This window comes from Balaenoptera musculus, chromosome 15 (assembly GCF_009873245.2).
Source record: "Balaenoptera musculus isolate JJ_BM4_2016_0621 chromosome 15, mBalMus1.pri.v3, whole genome shotgun sequence".
Taxonomy (NCBI): domain Eukaryota; kingdom Metazoa; phylum Chordata; class Mammalia; order Artiodactyla; family Balaenopteridae; genus Balaenoptera; species Balaenoptera musculus.
Genome location: NC_045799.1, coordinates 22,859,282 through 22,881,561, shown reverse-complemented (window position 1 = coordinate 22,881,561; position 22,280 = coordinate 22,859,282). Strand labels below are relative to the sequence as shown.

The 22,280-nt window shown below is 39.8% G+C and overlaps 1 protein-coding gene and 1 long non-coding RNA gene across 2 annotated transcripts in view; one reads left to right on the top strand and one right to left on the bottom strand.

Annotated features, from left to right (window-relative positions):
- Positions 1–22,280, bottom strand: part of NDRG3 (NDRG family member 3) — an 84,245-nt gene that overhangs the window by 7,263 nt on the left and 54,702 nt on the right. Inside the window, 7 exon segments of the mRNA XM_036825778.1 lie at positions 2,760–2,811; positions 2,932–2,997; positions 4,118–4,221; positions 17,407–17,463; positions 19,261–19,347; positions 20,398–20,458; positions 21,519–21,581. Coding sequence (XP_036681673.1) covers positions 2,760–2,811; positions 2,932–2,997; positions 4,118–4,221; positions 17,407–17,463; positions 19,261–19,347; positions 20,398–20,458; positions 21,519–21,581 — 490 coding nt within the window.
- Positions 16,073–22,280, top strand: part of LOC118881173 — a 40,562-nt gene continuing 34,354 nt past the window's right edge. Inside the window, exons 1-2 of the long non-coding RNA XR_005016462.1 lie at positions 16,073–16,176; positions 17,075–17,311. This is a non-coding gene — a long non-coding RNA (uncharacterized LOC118881173). The remainder of the gene's footprint in view (positions 16,177–17,074; positions 17,312–22,280) is intronic.

The window sequence follows — 22,280 nt, the reverse complement described above, 5'->3', positions numbered from 1 at the left end:
CTTCACACATGCTTGCCCAAGCACACACATAATACACTGCGCTAAGAGCATGGAATCTAGTGGGGTGGAAACGTAATATGCGGCAGAATGAGATCACTTGAAAATTTCACTTCTGAGCTGAGTGAGAATAGAAGAGTGAGTAGAATTTCTATAGCTAGAGTAAGAAGGGGTGGGCATTTGAAGGCTTCCAGAGTCAGGGGGAAAGCATAAGCAAAGACTCAGGGGATGCGAAGTGAGCGTGCAGGGCATGTGTGGGGTTACAGAGACAAGCATGGCGTGAGGATGCACCGTGGGGAGAGGTTGGAAAGACTTGAACTGACTGTGGAAGGCAAAAAGCCACAGAGGGTTTCTGGGGTGACAGGATGTGAGTTGTTTTAGTAAAATAACCAGCAGTGGCCTGTATGACAGACTGCAGAGGCAGCGAGCCAGTTAGGGAGTTATTAAAATTACCTAGGCAAGAACCAGTAACCCAGCTGAACGTTTACTCTGGGGATTGCTGATGGGTAGGTATTCAAAACTCTTCTAAAAGCACAGGATGATCTAAAAGCCAGAATCACCAAATCAAGGTTTTTGCTCTATACAAATGACAACGCAGGCAGTGACAAACAAATGTACCCGTTTACTTACTATAGAAGGTGCTCTAAAGGGCAGAATGTAAAAACCGGATCCCTAACTGCCAGGCACAGTGCTGAGAACACAGTAGATATACAATAAATATTTTCTGGAAGAATGAACTCCCAAGTCTGTATTTAATGTAATAAAGCATGCTTTTCTTGGTTCATCACTTTGTAATTTCTGTAACTTTATAAGAAGTCTCAGTTTCTGGTAGGCCAAGAACAACAGTTGGTTTTTGACATGTCTACTCTCTCCCCAGCTCCAGGCGCAGAGACTCCGTCTTATTCATTTTTGTGTTCTCCACAGCATCGAGAGAATAGGAGATGCTCAAAAAATGATGCTGAATGAATATGTGAGCAAGAATAGCTAGCAACAGTGGCCAGAATTTGTGGAGTTTCTTCCTGCTCTTCCATGCATGGATATAGCCCTTTAATCCCTACCAACTTATGGGATAAAAGGCTCTGGCAGGGGAGCTGGTTTTCAATGTGTCTAGAAGAGCATCTAGTTTGTGGTACAGATGGGGTTCCTGAAGTTCTTCTCCTATAAACACTGAAGGTGTGGAAATCAGAAAGAGAAAAAGATCTTATCTGTATTGGCCAGCTTACACAATCTTGAAAAATAATTGGTAATGCTGCTTTAAGTCCATGTAATTTCCAAAAGGCAACTCAGCATTATTAGAGAATTCTGATTAAGGGTATTGTCTATAAACGATACTATTTTCATAAACACATGTTTATGAAAAAATGTTTTTTATAGATATTTTGTAGCATGTATCTCTACCTTTTTAGCCAAAAAAAGACTGACCTTTACAAAACTCCTTCTTGATGAGATCATCACTGTAACTTTATTACCTTCGGGGATTTTTTTTTTTTTTTTTTGAGTTCAGAGTTATTTGCCTCTGTGCTCAAGCCACACTATGTATTTCACACTAGACACGGAATGTTTTACAGGGTAATTCAGGGAAGTGTGAATATATTCTATTGTTACATCTATCTCACCCTACCAACACTCCCCCTGCCCACCAACCTTCTCATCTATGTCTGCATCTCTGATTATTTATTAGATTCCTTTTCTAAAAGCTTTACTTCCTAATGTTTTGCTCTAAATAGGGTGGAAGTGAAGTAGGCCAAAGAAAACCAGATAATTTCATGCAGATACTTAAGTTATATATGCTGTGGGAAAGACAAGCAAGTGATAACAGACTTATCAAAAACTGTCAGCTTCATCTGTAATTATAGAAGTGCAAATTAAAACAGTGGGATATCATTTTTAATCAAATTAACTACTAATGAAATTTAAAAGTCCAATGCTGAACAGTATGCTGTGAAACAGGCACTCTCATACATAGGCAGTGGCAACACACTGTTATGTCTTTTCTGGAAAGGAATCTGGCAAAATGTATTAAAAACCTTACAGAGGTTTATGATTTTTGACACATTATTTCCATCTCATCCCAGGGAAATGATCAAAGATTCAGGCAAAGATTCTATAAGGATGTTCAACAGCAACATTATTAATGGTGCAAAATCAGAAATAATCAACAGGAGAATGAGGTTACATAAACAAGGGTATATTTATAAGACTGAATATTATACAGACATACTGACTTTATAGTATGGAAAAATGCTCTCAACAGTGCTAAGTCATGAGGTCCCAAAACACTGTATAGCTAATATCATCCCATCTATTGTAAAGAAAAACATAATGGCTTGTCTTTGAGTAACGGGATCATGACTTCTCCTCCTGTCCTCCTATTTACCAATTTTCTACAATGAGCACATATTTTTTTTGCCAGTGTGCTACGTGCCTGAGGAAAGTATACAGGCTCCCAGCAGGCTTCTATATCTGTGGTGGCTGCAGAAGGCCAAGGCTGTCAGAAGTCTGACGATAAGCCAGTGGCCTTTACCTGTGCTGCTTGCCACAGAGCAAGCTCCACCACCCAAAGCAGTCAAGGGCAGTCCTGATCCCTTCTGATGAAACCTAGTGATCCTCCAAACTGGGTAACAAAGTGCAAACCCTGGTCTGTGTAATGAGAAATCACAAAAACTAGTACCTACCAACTGTTTCTAGTGCGTCAGCAGTGTGTTACACACAATTTATTGCATTTCATCTTATTCATCTTCACAACATCAGGACATACTTACCACAGCCTCAACTGCAGGTGAATTGTCACCTACCACCAATAAAGTAGAACACCTGGGGAAAGGGAAAATAAGAGGACGCTCAGCAAGCAGCACATATACTCCACTGAAAATGACTCTGTCTATGAAAGGCAAAGATGTTGAGCAATGCAGTGGGGGAGACTGAGGGACTTACTTTAATGTCTTTGATTTGTTATCATTTTGTCCCAGAATGGGTCTTTCGATCTCCAGGTCTCTGCGTCTAGAGAAACACAAAGGAATCAATGCACTTTTCAGGTAAAATCATGGCAACTCAGGTTACTTCCTGGTTGTGAAAACCAAAATGTATCAAGAAATCTGAAAACTATCTTTCTTTCACACAGATGAGGGAAGGGGCCCTTGTGCACTTTGTTCAGTGGCATCCTGAGTGGTACAGAGCAGGAAAAAGGGACTCTGCAGGATGCTAAAAGGAGGCAACTTCAAAACTCAATAGCAATGCTGTTGAAATCCTCAAGTCTTAAGTGTTTAATTTTCCAACTAGTTTATAGGAATAATTTCTTAAGGGGAACTTTTTTCTTTTTTTTTTTGGCCACACCACGTGGCATGCAGGATCTTCCCCGACCAGGGATCCAACCCGTGCCCCCTGCATTGGGAGCACAGAATCTTAACCACTGGACCGCCATGGAGGTCCAAGGGGAACTTTTTTGGGGGAACATTTTCCTGGTAACTAACAGTTTAGTGCAGTACTTAATAACCTTTCTGATTTCAACAAAAAATAAGGAGGCTCTGTTACACGGAGGAAGGAGCTAGAGAGACTGGGTTCAAAACCTGGCTTTGCTCCTGACCGGCTGTGTGACTCTGGGTAAGTTACAGCTGACGCGTTTCCTCAATCTTTTTCCATGTACCCAGAAAGCTAAAAGGGGCTAACATTTTCACCTTGGAGAAGCTGGTCCCAAGATAAGAATTAAGCTTCTCTCCGTGTGTCACTTCTGCGTGATGACAGGACACCAGCAGAGAGACTGAATTGGGGCCCAAGACTTCTATTCTTTGCCTCCTCTACATGCATCTTTCTGTGCTACCTCAATTTGTGTGTTTTGTGTGTGTACACAACTTTAGGTACTTCTGGTCTCAAAATATCTTAAAAGTACAACTGGTAGTTGCACATGCCTGAAACAGCCTTCAGTTCATGCACTGCTCTTGAAAGCTGTCTTCATTTCTGTCTGAAAGCCCCTTCCCCTTCTACTGTGGTGAAAAGTACAAAAGCAATCCCATCACACAACACTGGAAGAAGTAGTTTATTTCCTCTTCTCCTTCTCTCTTAGATATCCGTTATCTTCTTAGACCTAGTCTGCCTTTAAGTGAAGGAACAGAAACAACTGTACCCATTATAGGAACCCAGGAAGAGCTGTAGGTTTTCTTGGTTGATATCTTGGGCAATATGCAGTCTGTAGGTTTGAATCAGGTCCAGGTTGGCCTGCAACTCTTCCTAGAACAATGAAAAGAAGACACAGGTGAATTTCTGAGCTACAGTACAAGTCTATCTTGTTTGGTTTGCATTCTCAATGCCCAAAGCCAAAGCTCCCTGCCCATGATGGGAGATGGGGCAGAGCCTGGGGGGCCTACTTATGTACTGGTAGGCTGAATGGCTTCTTTTTTATTTGCATCAGACTGGTTCAGTGCCATATTCTGTGTTGAATGAGGGCAACAAAGAATCTGTGATGGAAAAGGTCGGTAATCAACTCCAAATCAAGCACAAAAACTTGGGGATATGCTCTGAATACCCTTCCCTGCAGCACAGAGGAAACTGCACTAAACTTGGATTCAAGTACTAGATGTGAAACTTAGGTTACCTAACCATTCGGAAGCCTAGTTTCCTTATTTGTGTCTTATTCATGTTCTGCCATTCTCATAAAAATAGATAGTGTCTGTAAAATAAAGACAATAACCAGCTACCTGCCAGGGCTGTTTTAAAAATTAAAAAAGAAAAGTTATATGGACTGTAAAGTATAAAATAAGTGGAAAGTAACATTTCTCTTATTAGCCATAAATCTGCATAATTAACTTATCTGTATCTTCATCAATATAATGGGTATAATATCTATTTATATACTATCATTTAATAATATACATTGTAGAATTATATATTACATTCCATTTATAATATTTTATTAAGTAAATTTATCATTTATTTACTCTTATTACCAATACTATATTTTTTTTGTTGAGGTAGGATTGATTTATAATATTATATTAGTTTCAGTTGTACCACACAGTGATTCAAAATTTTTATAGATTATATTCCATTTAAAGTTATTATAAAATATTGGCTATATTCCCTGTATAAAATTCAAGAGAAACAAAATGGTGTATCAGTAAAAAGAGAATCTCCCTCCCCACTACCCACTGTCCAGTGGTGCCTATCTTGCTGGTCTTCTTGGAGGCCACCAGAATGAGTTGCTAGGTTTTTGTGTACATAAGCATATGTGTACATATATGTATACACACACACACCCCCCCCAGTAAATATTTTTAAGCAGAATGGAAAATGTTTACACTGGAGGAAAGAAATGTATCAGGGATAGTGAGAGTCAGTAAATCTAAAGCAGTGTGTAAAGGTCACCACCAGCAAGCCTTGTAGAGAAACAGAGATAAGGAGAACGTGTATTTGCATACTCACTACTATATGGGTAAAGTGAGCCAAGAATACAGTAGGAAACTTACCAACTGGATCAGAGGTTACCTGAAACTAAAGGGCACTGGAGCCATTCCAAGGAAATGTGATAAATGCTGAAGATACTACGAGAAGTGAACAACAAATGAACCACATGGCAATTAAGAGATGAAATGACCTATCCAACTCCCCCTTGAAAGTCTGAAGGGGAACTTGAGCAGGAAAGTTTGAGATAAAAAAAAGAGAAGGAATGATATTGGTATAAAAGGGGTAAAACTGGCTTAAGTGCTAATGGAACTTCTCAGGAAAAGCTGTTATGTATAAATTGCACCCCCCCACTCACATTTTTTTAAAACACAAAGTGTAGTCTGCTACACGTACCGTTCTACACTGTGCTTTTCCACTTAAAAGTATGGCAGAGGTCGTCATTCCTTATCAGGATATGTGGAGCCGTCTCATTTATTTATACTACCTGTTTTCCCACATGCTTGCTAGTACAAACGATCACTTTCTGATTTTTGCTAATTTGATAGATAAGAAAGGGGATATCACTGTGGGGTATTTTTCTTATTAGAGAAGATGAGATTATTAACGTTTAGAAAACTTATTTGCTTTCATTTCAAAGCAATAAGAGCAATACAAGCATTTGCTTGCTTTAATTTTATTAATTTTTATTTTTTATTTAACATCTTTATTGGAGTATAATTGCTCTACAATGGTGTGCTAGTTTCTGCTGTATAACAAAGTGAATCAGCTATACATATACATATATCCCCATATCCCCTCCCTCTTGCGTATCCCTCCCACCCTCCCTGTCCCACCCCTCTAGGTGGTCACAAAGCACCGAGCTGATCTCCCTGTGCAATGCAGCTGCTTCCCACTAGCTATCTATTTTACATTTGGTAGTGTATATATGTCCATGCCACTCTCTCACTTCGTCCCAGCTTACCCTTCCCCCTCCCCGTGTCCTCAAGTCCATTCTCTACCTCTGCGTCTTTATTCCTGTCCTGCCCCTAGGTTCATTAGAACCATTTTTTTTTTTTTTTAGATTCCATATACATGTGTTTGCTTGCTTAAATTTTAAATGAACTCTTCAGCCTTGTGACAACCCACTGTGACCTCACACATTTTTAATTAAACACACATTATATATATATTGTGAGGATGTTCTTACTTTGCAAAAATCATTAAAATTCCCTTCTTAGCTTTCCCCTATTCCAATGCAAACACCTCAGGGCCTCATTCTTCCAGGTCAGGCGATGTTTTGGCTAATCAACCTCCCGCAGGTATCCTACACTAAGTCTCCCACCAGGTTATTTAAAACCCCCAAATGTATCTTATAATTCCTTCCTCTTTGGCTTTTGAGCAAACTATTCCCCCTTCCTGTAATGATCCCCTTCCCCCCAAATTCTAAAATGTTGAATTTTATCCATCCTTCAAGGCCCAGCTGGGATGCCTCCACCTTGAAGCCTTCCTTGATCCTCTCCTGCCTTTGAATTCCTCTAGGTCCCTAATGGGGCCTCTCCTAAGATACCCTGACATGGTAGAAAGAGGAAAGCTTCAGAGTTAGACACACGTGGCTTCAAATCTCCCTTGATATGTTATTAGCTGCTGGCCTTGTATAAAACAATTCATTCTTCACCTGTAAAGTGGGAATAATACAATTCCCATTATGAGATTATTAGATTGAATTGTTTAATGTACATAACACGTCTGTCTGAAATCTGTAGATGTTCAATGAAAGGTATCAATAGTTCTTATTACTTATCCCTTTTTACATGCGCTATAGCAGTATTTCGGTACATCTCATCTCTCCACAGAGTGAGCTCCTGGAGAAGAAGGGCCATATCTTATATACATTTGTCTCTCCCAATGCACTTAGCATGGAATTTTGTAAATTCTGTGAACTGGTTTTTAAGGTCTACAGTCAAAACCATGCATCCTTTGTCTTCAGGAAAGTACCCACTCTATCTAGCACTATGCAGTGGAAAGATCATGGTCTTTGAAACTTCCAATTAAAGATACTGGATTAAAATACAGCTTTACTCCTTCCAGAAAAATCATAAAAATAACAGTAAATTTTTTTCTTTATAAGCCATAAACTCATAAGAACAAAGACAACAAAGAAAAGTGACAACAGCAATAACATTTTGAAAGTGGGAAAGCAGAAGGAAGACTGTAATCACTCATTTAACAGGCTCAATAAGGCTGCTAGGCTGGCAGTGGGCAAAGTGAAAAAAGTCAGCGATCATGTACCAAGGAGCCTGAAAAGGCCCAAGATTTGTCCGTACCAGTTCTCCCTGCAAGCAGAGGGTAAACATGGTACAAAGGATGACTGGTTCAAAGTCCTGTTTAATAAAGACGTAACATCCGGGACTTCCCTGGTGGCGCAGTGATTAAGACTCTACGCTCCCAACGCAGGGGGCCCGGGTTCAATCCCTGGTCAGGGAACTAGATCCCACATGCATGCATGCCACAACTAAGAGTTCACATGCCACAGCTAAGGAGCCTGCCTGCTGCAACTAAGATCCAGCACAACCAAATAAATAAATAAATAAATATTAAAAAAAAAAAAAGACATAACATCAGGAAGACATAACAATGAAAACAGATGAAGCAAAAAGAAACAGAATTGAAGAGAGCAACAGAATATTCAACAATAACAGTTTGCAACTTTAATACCCCACTTTCAATTAAGGATAGAATAACGAGGCAGAAGATCACAAGGAAATAGAAGAAATGAACAACACTATAAACCACCAGACCTAACAGACATCTATACAACACTCCACTTAACAGCAGTAGAATGAATACATGTTATTCTCAGTGTACATGGAACATTCTCTGGGATAGACCAAGTTAGGACATAAAACAAGTCTCAATAAATTTGAAAAGGAATGAAATACTAAGAATATCCCCTGACCACAGTGAAATGAATTAAAAATCAATAACAGAAGGAAATTTGGGAAACTAAACAACATACTCCTAAATAATAATGGATCAAAGCAGAAATCACAAAGAAATTAGAAAATACTTTGAAATGAATGAAAATACCCTATAGGATGCAGCTATGTTAATATTTAGAAGGAAATTTACAGCTGTAAATTCCTGTATTAAAAAAGAAGAAAGATCTCAAATTCATAGCTAGCCTTCCACCTTAAGAAACTAGAAAAAGGAGAGGAAACTTAAAGCAAGCAGAAGGAAGGAAATAATAAAGATGAGAGTGGAAATAAATGAGAGAATAGAAAAAGAATGGGGAAAATCAATGAAATCGAAAATTAGTCAGCTAGACTGACCAAGAAAAACAGAGATAAAACTCAAAATTACTAAAAACAGGAATGAGAGAGGAGACATCACTATCAGCTTTACAGAAATAAAAAAAATTATAAGGGAATATTATGAATAACTGTATGCCAACAAATTAGATAACCTACATGAAATGGACCAATTCCTAAAAAGACGCAAACCACCTAAAGTGTCTCAAGAAGAAACAAAGATTAAATTAGTAATATAAAAACTTTCCATAAAGAAAAACTTTGGCCCAGATGGCTTCACTGTGAATTCTGCCAAACATTTAAAGAATTAACAGCAATCTTTCCAAAACTCTTACAAAAAATAAAAGGGAGAATACTTCTCAACTCATTCTATGAGGCCAAGTATTACCTTAATACCAAAACCACACAAAGACCACATAAGAAACTTATAGACTAATATCTCTTATGAATATGGACACAAAAATCCTTGGGGGCTTCCCTGGTGGCGCAGTGGTTGAGAATCTGCCTGCCAATGCAGGGGACGCGGGTTCGAGCCCTGGTCTGGGAAGATCCCACATGCCGCGGAGCAACTCGGCCCGTGAGCCACAATTACTGAGCCTGCGTGTCTGGAGCCTGTGCTCCGCAACAAGAGAGGCTGCGATAGTGAGAGGCCCGCGCACCGCGATGAAGAGTGGCCCCCGCTTGCCACAACTAGAGAAAGCCCTCGCACAGAAACGAAGACCCAACACAGCCATACATACATACATACATACATAAATAAAAAGAATGTAAGCAGACAAGAATAGCATTAAAAAAAAAAAAATCCTTAACAAAATACTAGCAAACCAAATGCAACAACATATAAAAAGGATTACACACCATGAGCAAGTGGAATTTATCCAGAGAATGCAAGGCTGGTTCAACATACAAAAATCAATAAATGTAATACACCATATTAAAAGAATAAAGAACATAAGTCACACATACATTTCAATAGATACAGAAAAAGCATCTGACAGAATCCAACACGATTTCATGATAAAAGTGCTCAACAAACTAGGAAGAGAAGAGAGCTTCCTCTACCTGATGAAGGACATCTATGAACAATCCACAGCTAACATCATACTTAATGGTGAAACACTGAATGGCTTCCCCTAAGATCAGAAACAAGATGAGGATGTCCACTTAACACTTCTATTCAACACTGTACCAGAGGTTCTATCCAGGGTCTAGAAAGCTCTGCCTAGGCAAGAAAAAGAAATAAAACATATCCAGCCTGGACAGGAAGAAGTAAAACTATGTCTATTGCAGATGACATGATCTTGTATGTAGAAAATCCTAAGGATCCACAAAAAAATAATTAGAGCTAATAAATTAGTTCGGCAAGGTTGAAGAATACAAGATCAATATAGAAAACTTAATTGTATTTCTATACATTAGCAATAAACAATTCAAAAATGAAATTAAGAAAGCATTCCATTTATAATAGCACCCCCAAAATAAAATACTTAGGAAAAAATATAACAAAAGAAGTGGGAAGACTTCACTACAAAACGTTGCTGAAAGAAATTTTAAAAGACCCAAATAACTGGATAGGCACTCCATGTGCATGGATTGAAACAGTACTGTTAAGATAGCAATGCTCCCTAAATTGATCTACAGATTCAACACAATCCTTATCAAAATCCCAGTTAGCTCTTTTGCAGAAATGGACGAGCTGACCCTAAAATTCATATGGAAATGGAAGGAATCCAAAACAGCCAAAACAATCTTGATAAAGAACAAAGTTGGAGGACTCACACTTCCCTATTTCAAATCTTACTACAAAGATACAGTAATCAAGACACTGTGATACTGGCATAAGGCTAGACAAATATCAATAGGATAAAAATGAGCCTTCTAAAATAAACCCTTACATTTATGGTCAACTGGTTTTCAACAAAGGAGCCCAGACAATTCACTGGACAAAGAAAAGTCTTTTTTAAAATGATACTGGGACAACTGGATTTTCACATATAAAAGAATGAACTGGTACTCCAACCTCACACCATGTACAAACAATTAGCTCAAAATAGACCACAGACCTAAATGTTAAGAGCTAAAACTATAAAAATCTTACGAGAAAGGATAGGAGTAAATCTTCATGACTTTGGATTAAGCAATGGTTTCTTAGATATGACACTAAAAGTGAAAGCAACAAAAGGAAAAATAGATTGGATTTCAGCAAAACTAAAACTTTTGTGCTTCATGTAGAAAATAAACTTATGGTTACTGGGGGGGTAAGTGGGGGGAGGAATAAAGTGGAAGACTGGGATTGACACATACGCAGTACTACATATAAAATAGATAACTAATAAGGACCTGCTACTATATAGCTCAGGGAACTCTACTCAATACTCTGTAGTGGCCTATATGGGAAAAGAATCTAAAAAAGAGTGGATATATGTATAACAGACTCACTTTGCTGTACACCTGAAACTACCACAACATTGTAAATCAACACTATACCCCAATAAAATGCAAACAAACAAAAAACGATGCTTTCATTAGGTTAAACAAACAAAAATAAATAAAAACTTTTGTGCTTCAAAGGACACCATCAAGAAAGTTAAAGACAACCCACAAAATGCAAGAAAATATTTGCATTTCATATATCTAAAGATCTGTATCAAGAACATATAAAGAAATCTTCAACTTGATAATAAAATGATAAATAATCCAACTAAAAAATGGGTAAACGATTATAATAGACACTTCTCCAAAGAAGATAAACAAATGCAAATCAAAACCATAATGAGACACTAATTCACACCCACTAGGATGGCTATAATCAAAAAGACAGACAACATCAAATGTTGGCAAGGATATGGAGAAGCTGGAACTCTCATGCTTTGCTGGTATGACAGTAAATGGTGCAGCCACTTTGGAAAACAGTCTGGCAGTTTCTCAAAACGTTAAACACAGCTACCATGTGATCCAGCAATTCCACTCTTAGGTATACACTCAAGAAAACTGAAAACATATGTCCATGTAAAAACTGGTATATGAATGTTCATAGCAACATTTTTCATAATAGCCCAAAGGTAGAAAACACCTATATGTCCATCAACTAATAAACCAAATGTGGTATATCCATACACTGAAATATTATTCAGCCATAAAAAGGAATGAAGTACTGCTACATGCTGTAACATGGATGAACTTCAAAAACATGCTAAGTGAAAGAAGTCAGACACAAATGCCACATATTATATGATTCCATTTAAGAAATGTCCAGAATTGGCAAATCCACAGAGACAGAAAGTACGCTAGTGGTTGCCAGGTACAGGGGAAGGAGAATAGGGAGTGACTGTTAAGTGGTATGGTGTTTCTTTTTGGGGTGATGGAAATGTTCTGAAATGAGATAGTGCAACGTTACACAACTCCATAAATATACTAAAAACCACTAAACCTTCAAAGTGTGAATTTTATGATATATGAACACTTAAGACCCAGCAATTCCACTCCTAAACTTACACCCAAGATGGACTTTCGTACGAATAAAGCAGGAGGCATATACAAAACTGTTCACAGTCATCCAGCAGTAATGTGGATAAATCTTGGCAATTTTAAGTGAAAAAAGTTCCCCAAATTACATCAGCATAATATCCTGTTATAATTAGAAATATGTACATAATGTAAAAGAACACATATAAATTCAGTAAGACTATCATAAAGGAAAACAAAGGACTGATAAAAGATGATAGTTTCCTCAGGGTGAGAAAAGCAGGGGAACAGGTTAATTCAGAGTATCATTTAGTTAGATGCAGGTTACTGTCAAACCCTAGCTTTTGCTTTGGGTGGTAATATCTTGGGTGCTTATTACATTATTAAAAATAACTAGCTAATTAACTAAATAAAAGTGGGTTATGTGCATGGACCAATGAATGATGAGGGTGTATTACAAACCAAAGACGATGATCATTCTAATTAGCTGCACCTGTGGTCCAATGGGAACAAAGCATAAAGCAGCCAGAGCTCCAGATCCCTCCCCTGCATTCTGGGGGACTTCCCTTTTCCCACCTCAGAAGAAGACTGAAGGTCTATTCTCTGGAAATGATAAAACACAAGGTCTTTGATCTGGAAGACCACAGGCCCAGATGGGTAGATACACCATACTGAAAACATGAAGTTTAACTGAAAGTTTAAAGCCTGAATGTTGAGGCTCTCTGTCTTTTTCTGAACTTGGCTCCAAGAATACTAACATTAGTGTCTGGTGTGTAACCTCAAAGCTTATCTGGGGAATCTGACCAGTCCCAGAGAAAAGACCTAAAGCTGCTGGCATCAGGGGCTCCCCAAGGAAATGGCCCAGTCTAATCGCCCAAGGGATAAGCCTCACCTGGTGCACACAGGCCTTTCAGTGATCCACCCTTATAAAATCCGGGCAGACAGGGATCACTAGCCATTGGGCAAAGAACCTGTTCCAGTTACCCTCAGCCTCAGATCCACTGTTCTTTGTAGTACTGGAGCTAGAATGCATAAACATTTTCCGTTTGCCAGTCCCTTTTTAAAATTTAGCACAGGAGCCACTGGTTCAAGGTGTCAGGAATTCTCGTAGAAAAGCTGTAGCTGCACCCTAGGCCCAGGTTCTCCCCCATCCAGCTGCAGCTTCTGGAGCTTCTGCAGCTGTTCAGACCTTATTTTAGACAAATGTCTCCCTCATCTGGTGAGTGGCTCTATGGACCAGTTACGGCCCTCACCCTCTGGCAAGATTTTTCACTCCTGGCTGGTTGTACTTTCTGTGGAAACCTTACCTTCCTTGAAGAGGCATGACTCTCAGGCTTGGTGGGGGTGGGCCCAACTAAGTCCTTAGTTCCCTGAGTGTTCACATGCACTCTGCCTAGGAGTAGCTGCTGGTTTCCACTTGCTACTTTTGGACACCTGAGAGTCCTCTTTCACCTCTTTGAGAAGTAAGCAACCTTCTACTAGTTAACAATATTTTATGTTAAATTTTCTCAACTCAAAATGTGTGGTTTCTGTCTCCTGACTGGACCCTGGGAACAGCCCACAGGATGGAGAAAGTGTGACCTGAAGACTGCCGAGATGAGTGTCACCAGGCCTTCTGTATGGCAACCCCTGATTCTTGGGCTAAATTTTTTTTTTTTTAATTTATTTTTGGCTGTGTTGGGTCCTCGTTGCTGCGCATGGGCTTTCTCTAGTTGCGGCGAGTGGGGGCTACTCTTCATTGCAGTGTGTGGGCTTCTCCTTGCGGTGGCTTCTCTTGTTGCGGAGCACCGGCTCTAGGCACGTGGGCTCAGCAGTTGTGGCTCGTGGGCTCTAGAGCACAGGCTCAGTAGTTGTAGCACACAAGCTTAGCTGCTCCGAGGCATGTGGGATCTTCCCGGACCAGGGCTCAAACCCATGTCCCCTGCATTGGCAGGCGGATTCTTAACCACTGAACCACCAGGGAAGTCCTAAATTTTTTTTAAAAAGGAAAGGAAGTGTCTTCCTGCCACTATCACCTTGCAGTGTCCCCCCAGTGGCCTTTACTTAAAAATTCTAACACTGTCACTTGGTAAAGGGGAAATGTACAGAAAAAGAAATCTGTCATGGCTCAGCTCTGAATAACATTTATATGCTAGTGTAAATCCTGGAAATTGATCTAATCCAAATTACATTATATTGGGAGGATGAAGCGGTGGAAAACACAAACGTGTGTCATGGGGTCGGTGTGTATGTGTATATGAGAGAAATCATCTTTCATAATGAAATGCCAACAGATAATGCCTACAAATGAAAAATCAACAAGTGGAAATATATGCATATTTAGAGACATGGAAGCATATGTCCAAAAAGACATATAAAAATGTTCATGAAAAAAAAAAAAAAATGTTCATAGGAGACTTCCCTGGCGGCGCAGTGGGTAAGACTCCGTGCTCCCAATGCAGGGGGCCTGGGTTTGATCCCTGATCAGGGAACTAGATCCCACATGCACGTCACAACTAAGAGTTTGCATGCCACAAACGAAGGAGTCTGCCTGCCACAACTAAGACCCAGCGCAACCAAATAAATAAATATTAAAAAAAAAAAGAATGTTCATAGAAGCTTTATTTATAATAGTAAAACAGGGCTTCCCTGGTGGCCCAGTGGATAAGAATCTGCCTACCAATGCAGGGGACACGGGTTTGATCCCTGGTCCAGCAAGATCCCACATGCCGTGGAGCAACTAAGCCCATGCGCCACAACTACTGAGCCTGTGCTCTAGAGCCCGCAAGCCACAACTACTGAGTCCTCGTGCCACAACTACTGAAGCCTGCGTGCCTAGAGCCCGTGCTCTAAGAAGTAAGAGAAGCCACCACAGTGAGAAACCCGCGCATCACAATGAAGAGTAGCCCCTGCTCGCCCCAACTACAGAAAGCCCACGTGCAGCAACGAAGACCCAACACAGCCAAAAATAAATAAAATTTAAAAAATAATAATAAATAAATATAATAGTAAAACAAAAACAAAAGATTGGAAACAACCCAAATGTTCATAGGAACATTCATGGTATATAACAATGGACTGCTACACAGAATAAAAGAATGAACTACTGATACACAGAATGACATGGTTGAATCTCAAAGACTATACAGAGCAAAAGAAGCCAGACCCAGAAGAGTGTACACTGTAATTACGTTTACATAAAGTTTAAGAACAGGCAAGATAATGTATAGAGGTAACAGAATAGTGAATACCTTGTTTGGGGAGGGGGATTATAGTGATTAGGAAGGGGCATGAGGGAAACTTTTTGGGATGATGGAAATGTTATGTATCTTGATTTGGCTGTGGTTACAAAGAAGTATATGTATGTAATATAAAAGGTCACTGAGATGCACTTAGGATTTGTGTCCTTTACTATATGCAAGTAAATACCTTAATTAAAGAGGCAAAACCCAAGAGAATCAGCTAAAAGAATTAATCTAAGAAGAAGGAAATAGGGTGAGTGGCAGATTCTTTGTAATAAGCCCTGCAGAACTTCTCTACTCCAAAATATAGGTGAATGTGTACCTTTGATAAAATAAAATCTCAATGAAAGAAAAAAACTATGGGCTTTGGAGTTAGCTTGGCCTGGATTCAAACCACTTGCTATCTGGACAATGGTGGCAAGTTACGCTGCCTCTCTGGCCCTTAGTTTCTCCATTTTAAAATAAGTCTAATAGAACCATATGAAAAATAACTGAGTTTGTACCTAAAAGTACTTGTCAAAGTGCTTTACAGAGAATGAGTACTCAGTAAATGCTAATTTTCTCCCCACCAACCATTTTCCTTCAGTACAGAGACTACAGTTGAGCCCGCATTACTATTTATATTGTTTTCATTTCCCCAACTCCAGACACCTCACAGCTCTCCAAACTCATTGCCCATTTATTCCTTCTTCATAGGTCATCTGTGATGTTGTGATTTATAATAAGAAATATGTGTCTGGTCTTCATCCCACTCCTGGCACAGAGCTCCTAAAATGCTTGGAATTTCCAAACTGATGAGAGTGATAAAGGTATCTTTTTTTGTTAATGATGTGATTTTAGGAAAGCCCCTAAGTCACTTCTAGGTGGAACCAGCCCCTGTGAGTAGAGGGTGGGAACTTTCAATCCCACCCAGTCCCCACCTCCGGGGAGGGGAGAGGAGCTGGCCACTGAATTGACTGCCACATAATCATGCCTCTGTCATGAAGCCTCCATAAAACCCCAAAAGGACGGCACTGGTAGAGCTTCCAGGTTGGTGAAGGCGTGGAGGTTCTGGGAGACTGGTGCACCCTGGAGGGCATGGGAGCTCCGTGCCCCTTTCCATATAACTTGCCCTATGCACCTCTTTCATCTGGCTGTTCCTGAGTCATATGTCCTTTTATAATAAACCAGTAATCTAGTAAGTACAATGTTTCTCTGAGTTCTGTTGAGCCGCTCCAGCAAATTAACTGAACCCAAGGAGGGGGTCGTTGGAACCTCTGATCTATATAGCTGGTTGGTCAGAAGCACAGGTGACGACAACCTAGAGTGGCAACTGGTGGCTGAAGTGGGGGAAGGGGGAGCAGTGGTGGTGGCTTGGTGGTTAGGACCGAGCCCTCATCTTTTGGATCTGACCTATCTCCAGGTAGACAGTGGCATCATTGAGCTGAACTGCAGGACACCCAGCTGGTGTCTGAGAATTGTTTGGTGGTGTAGGAGAAAACACACATTGTAATTGGTGTAAGACTTCTGTTACCCAACTCCCTTTCTCTCTGAAAAGAGGACTGGGATCCCCCCTTTCACGTAACAGTTATCCATATAATTGTCATTTCCTCCGTGGACTTGTTTCCTCACCACTAAGACATGGGGTTTGAACAAGAGAATCTCTAAGGTTCTTTCAGCACTAACATTCTTGGTTTCTTTTTCTCTGAAACTTCTATTTCTGTGAAGCCCTTCCCAGACCTCATTTTGGCTCCAGAGATGCTTGGCGAGGCACGTGATGTTGTCAAACATGAACAGATGGCATCTGCTCACAGGGAACAGGTCGGCGGTGGGGGCTGCCTTCTCTCCTCTCTCCAAATGCCAAGAGCCACGTGGCACTGAGTTCATGCCTCTCCCCTAAGACTGGCCTTTGCTGGGCCACGTGCATCTCACACGGCACGGAAAGTGGTAACCCACTGGGATCAGGTGAGTTCTGGGGCACCCCTTCTTTCCTGAGGTGAATAAGACTTTGCACACAAGCCAGTAAACACACCGCTCTCCTGGCCGGCACAGGCACTTACCTGCCCGAAGTGATGAGCCAAAATTATGTCCACAACATTGGTTGTCAAGCCCGAGAGCTACAAAGATAAAAACTTGGTGTCAAGGGAGTTAGCATGGGTAAAAATTTATCAAGCTGTCCACTTCACTGGTGCACTTTCTTGTATATATGTTATCCTCCAACAAATAAACAACACAACTCAGTGTCACACATTTTTGTGAGATGGTGGTCCCAGGAAACCTGAGAACAAGAAACAAGTCAGAAAAAAACGAAAAGTTTTCCTTCCAGGGTAATAATATAGCCTGCTTTGAAATAGGTGGCTAGAAGAAATGTTGCCATTACTTCTTTGAAAACGTGGGACCGAGAACTCACAGCTATTAGCTGCTTCATTCCTGCCTGTATTTCTGCAGTTACACTGGGTTTACAGTTAATAAGGAACGATTTACAACTACTCCCAAGCCATCCAAAAGAAAAAACGATTTTTTTTTCTTTCTTTTAGTTTTGCTATCTTCATTTCAAGTAGTGGGAGGAAACTGCTATGTTTACAGAATGTTCTTGCATTTTGAACATTTTTCTCCTAATTTTTCCCATTTCAAAACTATGCACATCACAGTCTAATAAATGCATCAATCTGTGTAAATCTGCAGTCTATTTTCAGAAAAATTTCCATCTCAAATTATGTTGCTGATTCCCCTTAAGCCTTGCTTCTTTGCTGCTTTTATGCTCAATTCCTACTGCTGACTTGGATCAGAGGTGAAGTACTGAGCCGGGGGTGGAGACGGACAAGAGGAAATCAGGGGGACAGATGTGGATATGGGTGGAGCAGGATCATGTAGTCCCAGAAAGATTCAGGAAGGATCATGTAGTCCCAGAAAGATTCAGGAAGAAAGAAGCCCAGAAATCTTCACATGGGTGAAGATTCACATCAATGACCCAGAGGTTATAAATTAAAGATAATAAGAATTAATAACCTATTTCATTTCATGTTTAATACTCATAAGGTCATTCTAAAGCTTTATAAGAATTTTTACTAGGTTGTATCACGTTATTAAGAGTGTTCAGGTAAGTTTTAATGTACCCATATCCTAGATAGGAATTAGAACAAATTTTAAATAAGTCAGGTTGTAAAAAGAATTTCCATAGCATCTGGCAATAGCATTGTTAATATATTTCATCCAAAGCTAGGAAATACATCATTTCTCCAGAAGTTAAATGTGTGGGGGAATGGATAAACTTTTTAGAATCTGGTCTGCTGGCAGGTGGAATAGGTTAATATTTTTAAATAACTATGAAAGCAATACATGTTTATCATAGAAAATTAGGAAAACATAGAATCCATAAAATAAAAATAAGAATCATCTGTAATGCTACCAGCCAAAGATGTAACTACCGGTAGCAAATTATTTTCCTTCTTTTCTTATGCATATATGTATTTAACAAAATTTTACTGTCTGTTTTTTTAAACATGAGAATTTTCACATTTCCTTAAATAACCAAAAAAAAAACCGTAAGTTTTTGGTTGCATAGTATTCCATTCGTGACTGAGACTCACAGACAATGATGAATCAAAGAAGCAAGATACACAAGAATATATATTCTATTATTCCAAGTATATGAAGTTTAAGAATATATAAAACCAATCTATGGTGGTAGAAGTCAGAATAACAGTTATTTCTGGGAAAGGGAGGAAGTATTAAGCACAGAGCTGGAAATATTCTGTATATTGACTAAGTGGTGATTACATGTGTAAACATTCATCATGCTGTATACTTAAAACTTCTTGCCCTTGACTGTATGAATGAAAAAATAAAAATAAAAACCAGATAAGCCATTCTGAGAAGGAACCAAGAGATGAGCCAATGGACACTGGTCTTACTTTGGAAGCTGCCCAGTCAATCCAGCCTTTGGCACAAGGGTCAACGTTAATGAGCACGAGACCTTCCACGAGCTCTGGGTGATTGAGCTGAAACAAGACAAAGACAACAGTAAAGAGCCCCCCTCTCAGCTTCTTCTAACAATACTGCAGCATGGTTAGTCGCCTCTTACTCGGTAGGCCTCAATGCCTCAGATTTGAAAGTAAGAAAGGTCAGAGAGGTGCTAGGGAGGATATTTAGAAAAATAGCTCTATAAATCTAGCTTAGCATCTAGAAAACCAGCTTCCTAAATTACCATCACATGATCTCGCCTGGCAAAGATCTATGGGGGAGATGGTTTTTATTTCCACAGCAGAGGACGGCACCTGGTATCTCTACAGTTGTTTAGCTCATGGTGGGTCTCCCCCGCTGGGGCAGTGCCCTTGGGACTACACGGCATAAGGGGCTACTGAGGCTTAGACTGGCTATTTCATACTCACACACCTTGTCCCCAATAGCAGCTTAAGTTTTTTTCTAAAACCACATGAATAGGTGATACCACCCTCCAGAAGACTGCCCTTCACCCAGGAGGCATTTGGGAAAGAGTTCCTTAAATAAAAATCAATAAGAACATTTCTATGTAAACTAAAAACTTTCCAGCTTACTTTTTCCCCTCCGATTATGCTCACTATAGAAAATTTGATAAACAGAGAAATTATAAAAAGCAGAAAATAAAATCTCATATTATCTAACCACACAACATCAATCTGTTAGTATTTTCGTATGTTTTCTTTCAGTTCTTTCCTATGCCTATGACAAACTTTATGTGCATCTGTATTCTAACCTTTTTGTTAAGGTTATGGTGTATGTGAATTGCATATCATTACAAGCTCTTCTTACAAAATTTTAATGGTTGTAAGAAATTCCACCATAAGTATTCTCTGAGAATTATTTTTATTGATGATATCTTGCCCTCATCTGTTATTCTTCAGGTGCTATAAGTACAAAGCAAGGCCTTATACAAACCTGTATCTGTTGACAGAATTTATAGAAAAACTGACATAAGATCCACAACAGTTCCTTGTCATCTAACACAGCAGTAAGAGCTGTGACCTAGGCAGTGCCTCAAGGGTGTTGAGACTAATCCTCCATGTACTTACTGCAAATCTGCTGAGGATGTAAGCTCCAGCTCCAACTCCAACCCCAATGATGCTTTTCAGACTGTGAATGGGACACACCAACATCGATAGGGTTAACTCATTTGGAGGTAGGATGGCATAATGAAAAGAATGCAACTGGGTTCAAATCTGGCTCTGATGCTTACTGGATGTAGAATTTGGTCAGGTTTCTTTAACTTCCTGAGCCTGGGTTCCCTACCTATAAAACAAGAATATGACCACCTACTTCTAAGTTGATTTTAAGGATTAAATGAAATATGACTAAAACCTGGGAGTCATCCTTGACAGCTCACTCTCCTAATACCTCCATATCCAACCCATCAGCAAATCTGCCTTCAAAGTATTTCCATCTGCCTTCTCTTACTCCATTCCATCCCCTGGGCAGTATCCAGTACCAAGCTATCATTATCACTTGCCTGATTGTTTTAACAGTTTAACTGGTCCCTTGCTTTTTGTCTTTTACCCCTCTCTAAACCATTCTCTCCACAGCTGGAGTAATTTCTTTTTAAAAATGTAAATTGCTTTACTGATGTGCAATTTACATATCTAGAGTGATCATTTTAAAAGACTAAATTGGATAGCACTTAAAACCCTTCTGTGTTTTTTGTCTTTTGAATAAAATCCCAAATTCTTACCTGATCTGTGAGACCTGTGCATTCTGGTCCTTGTCTATTTCTCAAATTTCACCCTGTGCCTTTCTCCCACTTGCTCACTTGGCTCAGGCCTTTTGGACATATTCCTTCTGTCTGGAATCCTCTTGTCCTGGCTCTCTGTTTAGGTAACTCCTTTTTATCCTCCAGGTCTCAATCTAAAGGACTCCTTCTTAGAGAGGCAATCCTCAACTAGCCTTATCTGTGTAGACCCTGCCCTTATTCTCTATCACAACATCCCCACTGACTTCTTCTATAGCACGTAGGTTGCGACTATTTGTTTGCTTACTTGTTGTCAATTATTTCCCACACCAAAATGTAAGCTCCACACTCCACGAGGGTAGTGACGATACTGTTTTGCTCATCGTCATATCCCCCAGATCAGACACATAGTAGAAAGTGTGAAAAAACAAAAAACAAAAACCATGTGAAAGAACTGCAGAATGAACTTACTTTAAGTGGGTGAGAACAGGAGGCAGCATTTCGGCCAGCTCATCCATTGTCGGATACTGGTACCTGAAATCCAGAAGGATAACTCCCGAATTAGGATGTACTCACAGTTCCCAATCACTAGAACAGCTAGAAAAGTACAGGGTTCTTAGATAAAAGCATTCCCTTTACCAAAGGCTCAAAGGAGGTGATGTGGTACCCAGAAATGATTTTGGCATGTTGTGTGACTCTCTACAACTGCCACACTAAGAGGAAAGTAAAAAACAAACAAAAAAACCCCTACGTGTTTCTATAACCTGAAGAGCAATCTCTGGGATGAGAGGAAGCCATTTGAAAAGAACAGGTAATACGATTCTCTCCAGGGTATTTCCAAACCCCTAATAACCACTTCATTTGGGGTTCAGGCTCAGTAAACTTCTAGCAGTAAGAGTCAACTTACTGCTCTTGGTCTGCTGCTTAGGTTTAGGCAGCTAAGTGCAAAAGTAAACAAAGCTTTACTGGGCCTAGGCACACAGTCGCAAATCCTGGGCTCCTCATCATAGAGGCTGATTTGTATTACTTAGGCCTAGAATAACCCGGTTACTTTATTATTTGCTTTTGAATTTGGTTCATGATCTAAGCCACTGGATCCTAAGATGGTCAGGCAAGCCTGAAACTGACTCAGACCAAGAATCCAAGAAAAGTAGGAAGTGTCCATAGAAATTACAGCATCAAAGATGGAAGGGATCTTCAGACAACCCCCTACATATGGGGCAGGATCTGCTC